This window comes from Topomyia yanbarensis, chromosome 2, assembly GCF_030247195.1.
Source record: "Topomyia yanbarensis strain Yona2022 chromosome 2, ASM3024719v1, whole genome shotgun sequence".
NCBI lineage: Eukaryota > Metazoa > Arthropoda > Insecta > Diptera > Culicidae > Topomyia > Topomyia yanbarensis.
The window spans coordinates 152844309-152862063 of record NC_080671.1 but is presented as its reverse complement, the minus strand read 5'-3'; the positions used below and the strand labels follow the sequence as shown (position 1 = coordinate 152862063).

The following is a 17755-nucleotide window of genomic DNA, read 5'->3' as shown; positions in this document are numbered from 1 at the left end:
ACAAGGATTATGATCTTACGATCGTTCCTAGGCAAGGATTTGTGCAGAACCGAACAATTACGAATACTGTGACCAAGTTGATTAAATTATGAGTAATAAATCTCGTACTCAAAAAACTAGTTCGCTCCGAATATATAAACGACGTTACATTCGAACGTTTTGTTGGGTAACTATGTTTGTTTCTTGGGCATGTTTAGTTTTTGTGATGATCTTGTTCAAAATTTGGAGATACACTACATCAACTAAAAAAGCAGACAGGTGAACAATGTTCATGATTTTAGGAGCTTAGTCGCGATTTTCGCAATTTCTCATGACATTGCCGAGATATTTTACTCATGAGTTCACTATCGGATTTTTCTGGCAGAGTAGCGTGATTTATGTTAACGATTTATTTATTATACTAGGAATCGTGAACCAGTTCATGAATACATGAACAATATTTGTTGATTTTGTGAACTAGCACTGATATTGAATCGTGCCTAATATATTAGGATTCATGAATTACGTTTGCGTTCTTTACACTTCTTCTCTGTCATGTTTGTGATTCTATGTATTCCAAGTATATTCCTGATTTTATCATATCTTTGATTATTATTACGATATCTTTGATAAACTACATGTATGTTATACTTATTTGAACGAGTTGAGTTTTTTAACTAACGGGTGGTAAACGTAAAATTTGTCAAAATTTACCACCAAACTGAGTCAGTGTCTAAACACAACTGCTGTCAAAATGTATGCACTGACAACAGATGGGGTTAGAACCTGACTCAGTTTCGGGGTCAACCAAAAACGCCAAACAAAACCATGACAGTTTCTTAAAATAAGTGTTCCATGAAACAAAATTAGGTCCTTGCAAAAAGGGCGATAGTGATAATATACTAGAGCCTCGCCCGGTGCTCAGTTCTATAGCGATATAACTAGAACAGGCACTAGCACTGAAAACGCGGTGGCAGCAATTTTGACTTTCAAATTTTTTAGGGTTTGTAAAATGAATTCTTTAAGACTTGTGGTAAAACAGTTACAAAAATATGCTATCGAATCGCGAATCTTTTATTTTTTAGGTTTTTTTTTGAATTTCTCGAACCTTGAATATAAAAAAACTTCATCAGCAATTCACCGTGTCATAGGTAAACGAGTTATAATTTTCACTTCCTTTTCTTGTAAAATACAAAACGAATAGTTTTGCACAAGCAAGGTCTTATTCATCCACTACAGACAAATGTGAAAATACGATGACTTTGCGAGAATAGTAGAATATGGTAAAAGAATGCCAAAAATGGAAACAATTGACAGCAGAAAATATGAAAAGGCCACCAGGATCAAATGAATTGAATGGATGAAATGAATTTAATAGATTAGTCACTTTTGAGTGATTGATTTTTAAATTCATCTACATAGAAAAATACAAACTTACTACAGGTTTCGTATAGTAATAAAATAAAAGTTGTATTTTTGGTATTTAGTCTTACTTTGCCCTGCTAGGAAAAGTTCCACTGTCTCTTTGTGTGTTCTGATGGAACTCTCTGTCTCTCTTCAGTATACCGTTATCTATTACTTTGCCTTGTATAAATCCAACAAAATAAGTAACAAAGTATGAACCACACGATGCTTCGGTCGGTGTCAGCTACGCAGTACTCAAATTATTTTTCGTGCCGTGTTTGTTGCTGAACATTGTATAAACATTTGTCAAAAACGATTTTTTCAAATGAAACACTAGATTTTTGCCTAGCATGTTTTGTCAAAATAATCATAGTAACCAACAGTGTTCCTAGAAGATTTTCGCTGTCAACATATTTTTTTCATTGAAGTGGTCCCTTAAGGCATTGATTTCCGTCATGCACTCGTCAACCCCATTCCGAAAATACCCAACTTTTATTAGTAACCGTTAGCCAACAATATGTTAAATTATATATAACTTCATGCTGTACTGTACGAACTCAAACTTTTTACGAACTTATAACTTATCTTTTTAACCCAATTTTATCAGCCGCATACGAAAATTGATAGCTGGTAGTTTGATGGGCTCTAGCAGACGAACCAGGTTGAATTCGAGTAAATTCTTTCTTGAGCATATTTTTCTGATCTTAGAGATCCGAAATATGCAAAGAAATTTTTTTTTAAATTTTGCGCTGTCAGATCCCCTTAAGGAAAATTTAAGCTAAATAATCAGGAAAGGTTATGAGGCTATATCTAGGGATTAAAGAAGAATATTTTAAGAGCTTCGGTTTTTAAAAAAGAAAGAAAAATTTATGTTCCGATTTTGTCAATGTCCCCATTTTATCAGCTTAAAATTCATCAAGAGGCTGATAAAAACGGATCTTCACTGTAATAATAATTGTTAAGTGGAGTTGATATGTGTAATTTGATTTAATAATTTGTTCCTCAGGATTTTTCATATTCAACAAGGTACATTTTATTAAAATTGATTGAAGAAGAACGGAGATATGTACGAGAAAATGATAAAATTTAGTATGAATGACAAAAGGCCCTATAACCTCGACATCTCGTATTCGGACAAAGGTCGCAAAGGTTCTGTTCGATTTCTGAGATATTGATGAGGTTTTAATGGAAGAAAAACTGCAAAATATGCATGATTTGCAGCACGGAGCAGAAAAATTATTTAAAATAGGGGATTTTGGGGTCAAATTGACCCAGTACCCTACTTTTACGTATTTTTCGAAGAACAAAAATATCTCCATTTAAATACTAAGGTCCTTTAAAAAAAAGGTATAAATTGTAATTTTATGAGTGGTTCAAGAGTTATAGCACTTAATATATATTTTCTCCATATTTTCCTATAGTACCAATTTTAAAAGCTTTGCGAAGTGAGCGGCATTTAAAATTGTCCAAATTATGTGAATCTGCGCTAACTTTGACATTTGTCACAATATGAAAATTTTTTCCATGCCTTATTGTACATTCATAATCGCTCTAGTGTTAAAAACCTGTTTGGGTGCATGAGGTGGTTGTTTGAAGGGGATCTGCTGAGGGGCTTTGAGGGAAGGTGGCTTGATGGGTGGGACTTGAGGTGTAGAAGGGAGCTTCGCAAAGGGTGATGTGCAAGGTGAGGAGGGGGGGCACCCCTCACCGCATACCCCTAGATACGCCCATGTTAAAATACAGAAAACCTAAATAAGTCAAAAAAAATCTAGGATTAGGTTGACGATTTTCAGAGTGATTGCATAACCTTTCTCTATGAGAATAACAAAAATGTGCCGCAGTCCAAAAAAGTCAATTGTTGCCAATTTTTTTCAAGATTACATCAAATCTCGACATTTCATACATTTTAAAGTCATTTGGCATCAAAAATGCAAATTTTCCCCTTCCAGAATTTTTAATTTCAGTTCATATGGGAATCTGCTGTGTGGCTGAACTCTTCAACCCGTAACTCCGGAACCGGAAGTTCAATCAGTGAAAAAGTCAATCGCAGCCGATGGGATGGTTGTACCTTTGAGACTAAGTTTGTGCAAATCGGTCCAGCCACCTCTGACAAACTTGTTTTCCACATACACACATACACACAAATATTTTCCTATCTCGACGAACTGAGTCGAATAGAATATGACACTCGGGACGGAATTAGGTTGACTATTTTCAGAGTGATTTCATAACCTTTATATATGAGAAAGGCAAAACGTTAGTTTTTCTTTCTTGATTGCAGATGCCATGCCAAATCATCAACTTATAAACAAATTTGGCTGGATTGTTTAGTGAAGTAAACTTGTTGAGCCGGGATTTTTCGAAATTTCATCGTCCATCGAAATACACCAGCGGCACATTGTCAGAACTTGCTCGTATTTACCACTACCTTGCACGGTTTGCGGCATCCAGATTTTGTTTCAGCGTCCCGTTAGGATGTTTCATGGTGTGTTCATAACTACTCATGTATAGCGGCTAAAATGTTGCTACTGGTTGCAACATTAAGTTCTTCGCGACAGTATTGTTTACAAATCAAACCAAATATGAATTCGTAGTTATGTAATTGATTATATGTAAGCACCATCCACCGAAAAAGAGAATAAATTCATGTAGCTGAATATTTCATCCTATACTACTGTAACTCAATTTTTGCTAAATTGAAAATATCATATACTCTCGTCACTGTAATCGCATACCGTTTAATTTTTATTGAGCACCTGAATATGCTTATTATCCGTTGTTTATGATCGAGGCAAAAAGGTTAAGTTCTATCTCAAAAGACAGATAATACAGGAATGATGTTTACAGTAGTTATTGTGAAATACAAAAGCTGTTCGAATATGCAGGTGTTAAGCACAAAGTAAGCCTTCTTCAGAATAAAATTTATCGGAATCAGAAATACTTCATAGCTCTTTCGGAACTTTGTATATTATTATTTACGAAAAAAGCTCAATGCGACAGTTATGCCAAATAGTGACTTCAATTAAAACATTTTTACACATATCTATCCTACTATCAATTTTGCATCATACCCCGTCCCATGTAAGTGAAATTTAGAAGGTGTGTGTGTGTGTTCATAACTACTCATGTATAGCGGCTAAAATGTTGCTACTGGTTGCAACATTAAGTTCTTCGCGACAGTATTGTTTACAAATCAAACCAAATATGAATTCATGCTTATGTAATTGAATATATGTAAGCACCATCTACCGAAAGAGAGAATAAATTCATGTAGTTGAATTAGAATATTTTTTCCTATACTACTGTAACTCAATTTTTGCTAAATTGAAAATATCATATACTGTCGTCACTGTAATCGCATACCGTTTAATTTTTATTGAGCACCTTAATATGTTTATTATCCGTTGTTTATGATCGAGGCAAAAAGGTTAAGATCTATCTCAAAAGACAGATAATACAGGAATGATGTTTACAGTAGTTATTGTGAAATACAAAAGCTGTTCGAATATGCAGGTGTTAAGCCCAAAGTAAGCCTTCTTCAGAATAAAATTTATCGGAATCGGAAATACTTCATAGCTCTTTCGGTACTTTGTATATTATTATTTACGAAAAATCTCAATGCGACAGTTATGCCAAATAGTGACTTCAATTAAAACATTTTACACATATCTATCCTACTATCAATTTTGTATCATACCCCGTCCCATGTAAGTGAAATTTAGAAGGTGTATATATCGAAAGTTTTCTTTTTTACCATGGGTTTTATAGCTTCGTAACAGGAACTGGTTCGTTAAACTAATTGGAACCATATCCCTGTAGAAATTGTGCATTCACTTCTTATAAATGTTACCCTCGAGGTTAGTTCATACAAACAAGTATCCAGCATGCTAACCGGAACTGGATTCCGCCCCCAAGCCAATCCGATAAAATTCTAAACAAGGATACAAAATAGAGCTTCCGGGACACCTGCCGACGTTTCATTGCTAGAACTCATCAAACATTGCTCGTCATTGTGTGACAAGTATTGCATTTCACCTGACCTGAAGCGCATCGCAGTTTGTAATTTGCCGCTTTTCTGTCTCTTCCACAGAGCCCATCACGACGATAGTCGGCGGACCAGACCTGTACATCGACACCGGTTCGACAGTGAACCTGACCTGCATCGTACGACATCTGCCCGAACCGCCACCGGTCATACTGTGGACGCACAACGGCGAGGTAAGTTAGAGGCGGACAACCCGTCGGTCGACCGCAAGCTTGTACACCGGACCGAACACTGCGCGACAGATTGATTTACATAAAACTCGCGTAACTTCGGACAGCAGAGCATTTTAGCTGTTGCCCGTAAGCGCTGACCTGATAATTGCTAGAATCGGCTTTTCCGTTAATTGCACAAAATAACGCTGCCAGTGATTGAGAAGGGCACGAAATCGGATCGAGTTTGATAAAACCCTCATAAGACTTGTTCCGGTGATTCAATCAGCGTGTGAAAAGCTATCCGCAGCTTGGGTGGATGGTTTTTGGCTGCTGGTAACGCTTGAACCGATGCGGATGTGGTTTCTGCAGTATCGTTTGTTGGCAATTGCCAGCACGGCGAAATCAAAATTGAAAACGTCTGGGGTGGTTTTTAGTGTAGTTTATTTTTACTCTCATCAAATTGAGTTAGAGAACATCCATCTGGTGCTTGCAAGGGAAAATGTTCGATTAAATTGAATTGTATTACTTTATTAACCTTAATTTTAATATGTTCAATAGTAAAAGTAATTCCACGCTTATTTTTTCTGATCATGGTTTCGTAACAAGGATGATCATAAAAATCATGCTGAAATCCAGCTAAATAGAAAAAAAACACGAACAAAAAACTGACCGTGTGAAAAAAGGACCGCGAGTTACGTTCGAATAATTCAAATATTTGTTCGCTTCAAAAAGATTTAAAAATATTTCAACATATTAGGGGAGCTATATCTATCCACTGGTGCATGGCAGTGTTTGAAATTCTACCATTAAAGAAAAAAGGTCGAAAGGGAATGGTATACTGTTTTTTTTAATTCATTTATTTGGCACGGCTCAAGGCGTTCGCTTCACGGAGCCTTGGGTCTTTTATATGTTCACTTGATGTAAAAAATGAAAGTAATTAACAATTATTACAATATTATTCCCGTACGCGCGACTTGCCTTTGCGCGCGGAGATCCATTTTCGTGTCGGGCTAATATTTGCATCCACGTCAACTGTATCATGGGGGTCATTAATATCTCTGTTTTCGTGGCACATGTCCGAGTCATCATCGGGGTTACTGCCTTGATGTTTGCGATCAGGTGTTGTTCCTAACTTCTTTCCTTTTCGGGTCACGAGCGTGAAATCTTCGTCATTGCTAGTAGCTCCATCATTGATGGTATTAGCTGTTGAGTTTGTGGTACTTGACGCGGCTTTCGCAGTTGTCATTATTGCTTGAACAGCAGCCACAAATTTTGCAACCTTTTTTGGCTTAGGGAATGATATTGGAGACTGAGTGTTGGTATTTCTTTTTGTAGAACTTTTCTTAGCGGTTTCTGGACAGGGTTTTCTGTAATGTGCCGTTTGTTCACAGAACTGGCACGTGTTCGTTTGTCATTGATATGTACATAGAGTTTGCTGTATAATGGTATCACCCCCTTCTGTTTTGTACTGCAGGGTAAGGTAGGAGGGAATGGGTTGGTCTACCCACATTCTTACCACAAAAACACCATTTGCAATACCTGGAAAGTAGTTCCTCCATGTGTCCTCCGTAATGGATTCCACTTCTCCGAAATACGACATGAATCTTTTAATGGCCACTTTGCAAGTACATGGTGCCAAATCATGTAATTTGACTTCCACGTTTCCGTTAGCCATATACACAGGGATCTTGATTTTAGTGGTGTCACAATCCAGCACGTGTTTCAAATTGCTTTGCGAAATGTATCTTTTCACCTGGGCGAATTTTTTGAACGTTATTAGTACCGCGTTTTTGACGTGATCCAACTGCATGAAGCTGACATCCGAAAACCGAAGCTGCTTATTTTTATTCAGATACAAATTTCTTTGCTTTACAATTTAAATTTCTTGAGAATAATTAGGATTTGTTTGAAATTTGGAATTATTTATTATATTTATACTCATGGAAATACATTTTGACACATCTACATCTGAAAACAATGAGTTCACATCGATAGACAAAAATATTAATATACAATTTTATTCAGACTATGGGATGCAGTCAGAAATATTTTTAAGGACAATATAAACAATTTGTAATTTTTGACGTAGGACTACGTCTTTGTTTTCGATATGGGGGTGCACTCTGCAAATTCTACAAAAATGGTATGTAACGAAAAGTGGTCCAATTTTAAACGAATATAATTCAGCCATCTCACGATAAATTTTCAAATTTTTTGCACAAATCGCCCCGAAATACTTCTAAGAATAGATTCCAACAGATAAACCCAAATATTTTTGATATCATAGCATTAAAAAATTAAATAATATACAACCTTGTCAAAATATCGCGCATTAACACCCAGAAGATAGCGCTTCCCAAGCCCTGTACGACGGATTGGTGTACCTACCGCGCAACGCTTCTATGAATGACGTCATCATCGACTATTTAAAGAACGGACTTGGCCAGACACGCTCAGTTCCCTGTTGAACGGCTGGCGAAGCAGATCATTGTGCTGTGTTTTTTACAGCCAGTGTAGCTGAGCTAGAAGTCCGTTACACTGGCTGTGGAGGGACGCTACCCTGTGTCGTCCAACAGGCGACTGCTTCCTAAATGCCGCTGTAATGTTGCCAGTAAATTTTTGGTGTAACTAGCACATGTATTTGCTATTTGCGCTTGAAATTAAGTAATGTAGTGGTAGTAATAAGCTTCTCATTTTGGTTTAAACGCGAGGACAGTTTTTAAAACAGGATTTGATTAATTAGTTTAGTTCATCTAAGCAATTTTTTTTTCACGGAACTTGATGAATTTGGCCCCACTTGCAACTGGTATAATCAACCTGCACAAAGTGTTGCATAACGCAGGGCTGTTTTTGGAACAAAATGTGTTATCATACAGCCCTTCGCTATGCAAAATCACGATATTATGACAGATGCGCTAAGCGCGACCGTTCCTTTCAATCGGGAAAGGCCGCGTGGAATTTTGGTGAAATGCGCTAATAGTGTCGTGGTAGTACTAGTTGTCTCTTTCGCTCTACCCATCATCATCAGCGTTGACTCATTTTGCATTGTACGCTTGGGTTCAATGTTTGGTAGGTATGTATGCGAATGTGTTGGTAGGTAGGAGAACTGGCGGTGAAATGAACACGTTAAGCAAAGTCATTATTTTCTAACTAATAAGTGAATGAGATATTACAATCACCTTATGTTTCTTGTTAGACATATTTTGTACATATCTGGTAAAAATACTTCGTCATAAACACATTTTTTCAAACATGATTCTTGATTTCCAAACATGTCCAAAAATGAGACATGTTTATAGCGTGTGGGTAAAATGAACATGTGGCGGTGGTAAAATGAACAGCTTCTGGTGACCTGCAAAATGTCCTGTATGTATGCAATGCGCAGCGTTGGAAAGCATTTTCCGATCAATACTAATATCCCAACAAATCATGAGCTTTGCATACACACAGGGCATTTTGCAAGCCAAAAAAAATTGTCGCGGAAGAATTGAATTTTAATGACGTAATATTAACCAATTTACAATCCTGTGGCATCGAAACACATCTACAAACTTGGGGTTATCCATTGGTGTTTGAACTTTTAGGATCTGTTTGAGAGCAACTAGAAAGCTTGTTCTATATATGAGATGTGATTATATTGTCTAAAATTTGATTTTTCTTCACCGGTCCGGGTGTTTTTTTCCCACACACTAAGTACTAAGAAAATAAATATTTTACATTAAGTAGTATAGTCCTACGTCTACAGTTCGTGCAACCCCATAGGGCTGCCCCTTGTAGTTTTTAACATGAATAATCATTTGATTAAAAATTGAAGCAAGGAGAAACAATCACTAGACAATCAGTAGATTTTGTATAAGTAAGACAAAAGATTGTTGATCCCAACATCAGTAAGTAACATACGGTCTCTTATCTTATATCTCGGACTAGAACTAGGCCGAAGGGATTCGTTTAACGCAGATCTGGCACTACACAACTAGAAAAAATCGTGTAAATTTACGTCTCTTGATCATGACGAGCATCAAAATAGAAATAGTTTTACATTTGATTTTAATTTAACATGTCGTTGAATTTTGCGAGTCACGTAATTTTACTCCACATATGACGTTTTTTGTAAATGTGTAATTTTATGACACTGCGCTTGGAAAATACATCTTTCATGTAAAATTAAACAGAACACAGATGTTTCGTCATTTCGTCAATTACGGTTTGTTAGATTGTGGTAAGTTTCAAAATTCCTCAACGGTAAAATTTAATTTTTTTTTTGGTGTGTGGAACACTAGGCGAACGACCAGACAACATGTTTAATGTCGCGATAGCCGTCACCACAAGCGCAGAGAACGCTCTTGACGACCCCAATACGCCGAAGATGCGCATTCAACGTATAATGATTGGACATGATCCGTGATGCCACCCGAAGGAAGTCACAACATTCATCCATCTTTTTTAACCAAGGTTGGTTGATGCCTCTGGGATTCTTAAACTTCCATTATCCCGCAAAATTTGCCAATTTTCGAGCGTTCTCCAACTCTAAATCTAACTGAAAAATTCGTTAAAGCTGCGCGATGTTTCACAAATATTACCTTCTAATGCCTAAGTGTCCGCCTTCTCATTACCAATCTAATCTATGTGTCACTTTTCTTATTACTCGGAATAGATCAATACGAATGAACTCAAACTAATATTTGTATCAGACAATCCGAAACAATTTCAATATAAAAAATCTAGGCTTCCATATTCTCTCCGGGAAAATTAGGAGTGCTTTCCATGCTCCATCGATCGAAGCGCCTACTTGGAACTGTAACGATGTAGACATGGTCGTAAGTAAATATAAAACCATAAGTTTTGTGGGTGCTTAGCGCGAGTATCTTTTCTGTCAGATAAGTTGGTGTGTTTGAAGAACAATTATTACGTTTATATACATTATTATAATTTCATCGCGAAACGTCTATCATTTGAATGTGAATCTACGTGGAATGCTGTTGTCGCCGATAAAGAATTCTTAGCTCCGTGTATTCCGATCAAAGGTCGAATCGAGTACACGACGTAGGGCCCAGCTGTTAGACGAAATATTGTTTCTCTCGTTAATCCGTTGACGAACCGGTGCCAATAACCGCGTTTTTCAGTTTTCATCAAGTTTTTTATTTGCGTTTCTAACGTCGCGTATATGCGGAAAAATTTGGGCAATCTGACATTCAAAAGGTCCTCAAAGGACCTTTTCGCATACAATTCGGAGCACTCCCTGCCCAAAACGGAATGGTAAACCGTCCTAGGTTCGCGCCAGGCATTCGTTTCGTCTGACCTTTAATATCAGTGTAGAAAAACAAGCCAGTCAAAACGTTGCACACTGCCACCGAAGGAATTTCTCATTTTGATTCGATTGCTATGGATATAGTGGACGCGTAGCTCTTTTAATCAATGGGCACACTAAGGAGGTAGAGTACAACGATAAATCTAACGCACTTGGCTGCGCTGGTAGGCATTTCATTTCCATTTCCACTGTATTCAAGATGGTCATACTGAAATTGTCGCGAATATCATGCATTAAGATAGATCGGTTATCAGCATGAAGACAACCCCATGGCATGCCGTGGGAGTAGAAATCTTCTCGAACCAGTTGAGGTGCGATGTATATGGAAAGAATATCAATAAATCTTTTCCTCTGATTCGGATTTAACAAGCGACAACTTCAATACCTGATATCCTACAAAGGCTAATCCGATTGAAATAATAGCACGTTTTGATCCCCAAAACGCTCCTCAATATTGTTTTCGGCCATGGCGAATAATGCTGAAATTGAGAAAGATCTACGTCGGAAGTAAACCTAGAAAAATTATATGGCTGAAATATAGAGACACTTAAAATTTTGGATGTCCCATGTGGACTTTCCGAGACCAGGAGCCAATGTCTTGTCTTGATCCTCTCCGCATTTTCCACACCGTGTCTTATTTCTATTTTGGAAGAACAAATCCGGCGAATGGCTCGAAATGAGGCTGATGGAAAATATGTTTTCTAATACTCCTCGAGTTCTACTGAACACAATTGCTTGCTTACCAGAATTTATACTGACTGAAGCACAGGGATCTGGAAGGAAGGCCCTTCTGGGAGACTACACCATCAATCTCTACTTCCCGGGCGGGTACGCAGCCAAAATACTTTTTAGTGCACGATCGAGTATTGTTTAGTTAGGTTACGCGATTTATCAATGACGTTAAATGGCTTGTCTTTGGTCCGGAAGTAGACCATCCCGGGGCCGCTTATATTACATATAATTTGTATCGGAAATAAGACTTATTGGTATTATTTTTGGCATCGGAGAAATATTCAAATCGACCTCCACTAAGTCTGAAAGGATGTCGGTGGCCGGAGATACCCATCGGCTCACAATCAGCTAGCTTCAAAGCACAGTCAGAAAAAAGCCGACTCGGAATAGTGGTGGGGTATTTCGGTCGTAGTTAAATTGATTTTTTTCTATCACGAACGTCAACAGCAAGGTAGCGACTGCACAAAACATTAACAGTCCTTCCCGTCATGTACGGAAAGCAAGACATATAGTTTGGATCCACGTATCCGATCCAAGAGTCCGGATCCAGACTCTTGTCTGGATCTAAGCTCCAAATCTGGGCCTGGTTCAAGTCCTGACCTGGTAAGGGGAAAAGGGGATGGGCTAGATCCAGAGACTAGTCCATTACCGGGTATTGGTCCGGATCGGGAACTAATCCAGATCTGGAAACTGATCTAGATGCGGGAGATCCAAATTTAGGATCTGGTCCACATCGGGAGCTGTGTCGGATCCGGAAACTAGGCCGGATACGAAAACTGCTTAAAATTTCTCTTTCACTATCCAAGTTACTCTATAAAAAATCCGTAGTTCCGTCTATTTCTGCCAAAATTGGTGCAGATTCCGGCCTAAATTTGGGTAGAAATCCGCCAGAACTCCGGCTGGTTTGGCTCGATACCAATACTAATACTAATCGACCAAATTATCCTACATCGTCATTCCACCGTTTACTACCTTTGCGGTAATATGAGTTTAATACCGCAATGCGCAACTGCGTGGTCTGTTACCAAAAAGGCAATAGAATCTTACCCAATAGACATTTGAAGAGAACAGTTAATTCATTCGTAACCGAACGCCCTTTCAGTTTACACACGCGCGTTGTTTGTTGTAACATTACCTTGAGTTAGGCGATATCGGTGAAGGTGTTTATCCCAGCAAGGCCTGGAGTTTAAACATTATAAACGTTAGATTGTGTGAAGTGGTGAAAAATTAGTGCGGTACTAAACAGTTTTCTTGCCTGAAAGACGGCTTTGTTTAGACGAGCCATACCAGCTCTCTACTGTGTGAAGGTCATGCGGGTGACGGACAAAAGAAAAGAAGGATCAATTCACCTACCAGCTCGTCAGGAACCAACCGGTGAAGTGTTTCGTTTTTTACTTTTCTTATCGATTTTTTTATTATTGTTTTTGATTTTTTATTTTGATTTAAGTTAAATAGTGCGGTCGAGCGTGTTGCTCCCGCAACAAAATGGAACAAACAGAACGATCACCCTCCGAAGAAGAATATTATGCGGAAGAGAAACGTGTATCTGATTCGGAGACAGATGATGTTATGGGCGATCCACTTCCCCCACTTTCCCCCAATGTCTCACAACCCCCCCCCGAGTCAAGGTTTACCAGGTTGGATCTGCTGGTCCTTGGGTGGTATACTTTCGGCCCAAAAATAAACCGTTAAACAGCATAACTGTTGCACGGGAGCTGACAATACGTTACTCGGTCGTAATCGATATTAAAAACTACAAGGGGCAGCCCTATGGGGTTGCACGAACTGTAGACGTAGGACTATACTACTTAATGTAAAATATTTATTTTCTTAGTACTTAGTGTGTGGGAAAAAAACACCCGGACCGGTGAAGAAAAATCAAATTTTAGACAATATAATCACATCTCATATATAGAACAAGCTTTCTAGTTGCTCTCAAACAGATCCTAAAAGTTCAAACACCAATGGATAACCCCAAGTTTGTAGATGTGTTTCGATGCCACAGGATTGTAAATTGGTTAATATTACGTCATTAAAATTCAATTCTTCCGCGACAATTTTTTTTGGCTTGCAAAATGCCCTGTGTGTATGCAAAGCTCATGATTTGTTGGGATATTAGTATTGATCGGAAAATGCTTTCCAACGCTGCGCATTGCATACATACAGGACATTTTGCAGGTCACCAGAAGCTGTTCATTTTACCACCGCCACATGTTCATTTTACCCACTCGCTATAAACATGTCTCATTTTTGGACATGTTTAGAAATCAAGAATCATGTTTGAAAAAATGTGTTTATGACGAAGTATTTTTACCAGATATGTACAAAATATGTCTAACAAGAAACATAAGGTGATTGTAATATCTCATTCACTTATTAGTTAGAAAATAATGACTTTGCTTAACGTGTTCATTTCACCGCCAGTTCTCCTACCTACCAACACATTCGCATACATACCTACCAAACATTGAACCCAAGCGTACAATGCAAAATGAGTCAACGCTGATGATGATGGGTAGAGCGAAAGAGACAACTAGTACTACCACGACACTATTAGCGCATTTCACCAAAATTCCACGCGGCCTTTCCCGATTGAAAGGAACGGTCGCGCTTAGCCCATCTGTCATAATATCGTGATTTTGCATAGCGAAGGGCTGTATGATAACACATTTTGTTCCAAAAACAGCCCTGCGTTATGCAACACTTTGTGCAGGTTGATTATACCAGTTGCAAGTGGGGCCAAATTCATCAAGTTCCGTGAAAAAAAAATTGCTTAGATGAACTAAACTAATTAATCAAATCCTGTTTTAAAAACTGTCCTCGCGTTTAAACCAAAATGAGAAGCTTATTACTACCACTACATTACTTAATTTCAAGCGCAAATAGCAAATACATGTGCTAGTTACACCAAAAATTTACTGGCAACATTACAGCGGCATTTAGGAAGCAGTCGCCTGTTGGACGACACAGGGTAGCGTCCCTCCACAGCCAGTGTAACGGACTTCTAGCTCAGCTACACTGGCTGTAAAAAACACAGCACAATGATCTGCTTCGCCAGCCGTTCAACAGGGAACTGAGCGTGTCTGGCCAAGTCCGTTCTTTAAATAGTCGATGATGACGTCATTCATAGAAGCGTTGCGCGGTAGGTACACCAATCCGTCGTACAGGGCTTGGGAAGCGCTATCTTCTGGGTGTTAATGCGCGATATTTTGACAAGGTTGTATATTATTTAATTTTTTAATGCTATGATATCAAAAATATTTGGGTTTATCTGTTGGAATCTATTCTTAGAAGTATTTCGGGGCGATTTGTGCAAAAAATTTGAAAATTTATCGTGAGATGGCTGAATTATATTCGTTTAAAATTGGACCACTTTTCGTTACATACCATTTTTGTAGAATTTGCAGAGTGCACCCCCATATCGAAAACAAAGACGTAGTCCTACGTCAAAAGGTTCAGTCAGATAAACTGCGCGTAGTCGTTACTGACTTGACACAGGCCAATGGTATCTTTACGCTGGAGTATCGCGTCTACTTTCATTCTCGTGATGTGGAGATCGACGGTGTGGTAAGTGATGTGGGTCTAACTGTCGATGATCTGATGAATGATGGGGTTGGCCGCTTTAAGGACCCTAACCTTCAATCAGTTAAGATTTTGGAGTGCAAGCAATTGCACGCAAAGTCCATCGAAGATGGGAATTACTATCCATCAGACTCGTTTCGCGTAACCTTCGTTGGATCTGCACTTCCGAGCTACGTTGAAGTGAGAGGAGCTCGTCTACCTGTGCGGCTGTTTGTACCGCGGGTCATGAATTGTTCAAATTGCAAGAAGCTAGGTCATACGGCCACCTACTGTAGCAATAAGCAACGGTGCGGCAAATGTGGGGAACGCCATGCGGATTATACTTGCAGTAGGCCCGCTGAGAAGTGTGTTTACTGTGGGGGGAATCCGCATACACTTTTGACATGCCCAACGTACAAACTTCGCGCGGATAAACTGAAGCGATCCGCCAAAGATCGCTCCAGACGCTCTTACGCAGAAATGCTTAAAAGAGCTGTTCCACTTATCTCCAAAAACTCATTCGATCTCTTGCCAACTGACGATATCGCTTCTAACGACCCTTGCGAGGAGCATTCTTTGGCTCTGCTTGGAAATTCTAGGAAAAGACCTAAAGGTTGTCCCAAACAAGGGTACAAAATAAAAATAATTCATCAACTGGAAGTGCTGCCACAAATCCGAAGGTAATACCTTCTGGTTTTGGGAAATTGAGATACAACCAGGAGTTCCCAGCACTCCCCGGGGCACCAAAAATCCCAAGTGCTCCCATTTTACAGTCAGAAACTCAACCTAAAACGGGATTTCTTAAATTCTCTGATATTGTGGACTGTATATTCACAGCTTTCAACATTACGGATCCTCTGAAAAGCTTGCTGGTTGGTATTCTACCAACAGTAAGAACATTTTTAAAACAGTTGACTGAACAATGGCCCCTCCTTGCAGCGATCGTATCCTTCGATGGCTAACTTATTAAACGGAATCACGGATGTGATCACTGTTATGCAGTAGAACTGCAGAAGTATTATCCCCAAATTTGATTCATTGAAACACTTGCTAGATAACAATAATTGTGATGCCTTACATTCCTCCTAGGGCCATGATGGGATATCGAATACTCTCTAACGTGATTGAACACTAGAGTGACAGGAAAAAATGACCCCTATCGGCCCACCCCTGAGTCGATTCCTAGTCCCACAAGGAATACTTGTTTCGGACCAACGTGCCTGAAGTTTGTATGAGATTTTTTTATATATATTTATATTTATTGAAATTCTTGTAGAGTAAGGTACATCCTTTTCAATTTCTACAATTGGATTTACTGATGGAGAATCAAACTCTTAAATTATCTTACATTAACTAAGTTTCTACTGTATTACTAATTTGCTAGTTTCATCTGTTACTTTCTCTACATATTGTGTTCAATCCCAAGACTAATGGTGGTGGGAGAATATTATCATTAGATCTTCTTATATGCATCGCCTTAGTTTTAGAGCCATTAATAGGTAAAAGATTTTTCCGAGACCATTCATAGATATAAGATAAGTCTAAGTTCACAAGTTGTGACATCTCATACACTGATAAATCACTTGAACATAAATAAAGCTGTACATCGTCAGCAAACATGTGGATCTGGCACGATTTCAAAATAGATGGTAAGTCATTGATGTACATGGTAAACAGTAAAGGTCCAAGAATGGACCCTTGGGGGACACCGGATAATATGTTTAAACGATTGGAATTTACATTGTTACAAGATACTACTTGAGTACGGTTCGTTAAATACGTCCGAATTAACATGACAGCTAAAGAGGAGAAATGAAAATGATCAGATAGTTTCCTCAACAGCTTTACATGCGAAACTCTGTCGAAAGTTTTAGAGAAATCAATGAGAATAAGAAATGCTAATCCTTTTTTGTCGATTACTCTGTGGATATCATCATGAACCTTCAAAAGAGCAGTTGTAGTGCTATGACCAGATCGAAAACCAGATTGTAATCTGTGCAAAAGATTAAAGTTTTGCAGAAACTCCTGAATTTGAGTTTTAAGAATCCTCTCCATGGCTTTGGGAAGCACGCTGAGAATGCTTATCGGGCGGAGATTATCAAAATCCGCGCACGATTTAGTTTTCTTCACTGGGATTACCTTTGCTGCATTCCAAGCAGTTGGGAATGTTGAAGTAGTTATGATCAAGTTGAAAATATAGCATAAAATGGATTTCAAAAAAGGAAGAGATAGTTTTATAAACTTGAGAGGAATTTCATCCAGATCAACAGCATTAGACTTAATAGAGTTATTTGCAATGACAACATCATTTTCACTGATTTCAGAGAAATGAAACCCGTACATATTTGAAGGTGGAATCGAAAAATGGCTATTATCAGCGGTATAGTGATTACCAAAATGCGTGTTAATTTCGTCACTAGTATTGCCACATTCTTCATTAAGAGCGCGAGTTTTGGTTCCATTGATATCTTTCATCCGTTGCCAAAGATCTTTATTTGAATTAGAAGATGCAATGTAACTGGATACGTAATTCATTTTGGCTAGATTTATCTAACGCGTAACATTATTTCGAAG

General features: G+C 38.4%; 1 protein-coding gene across 1 annotated transcript in view; it reads left to right on the top strand.

Moving 5' to 3' along the window:
• LOC131681786 (SPEG neighbor protein-like) overlaps positions 1-17755 on the top strand; it is a 386072-nt gene that overhangs the window by 326556 nt on the left and 41761 nt on the right. The window contains exon 6 of the mRNA XM_058962819.1: positions 5474-5601. Within this exon, the coding sequence (XP_058818802.1) occupies positions 5474-5601 (128 nt within the window). The remainder of the gene's footprint in view (positions 1-5473; positions 5602-17755) is intronic.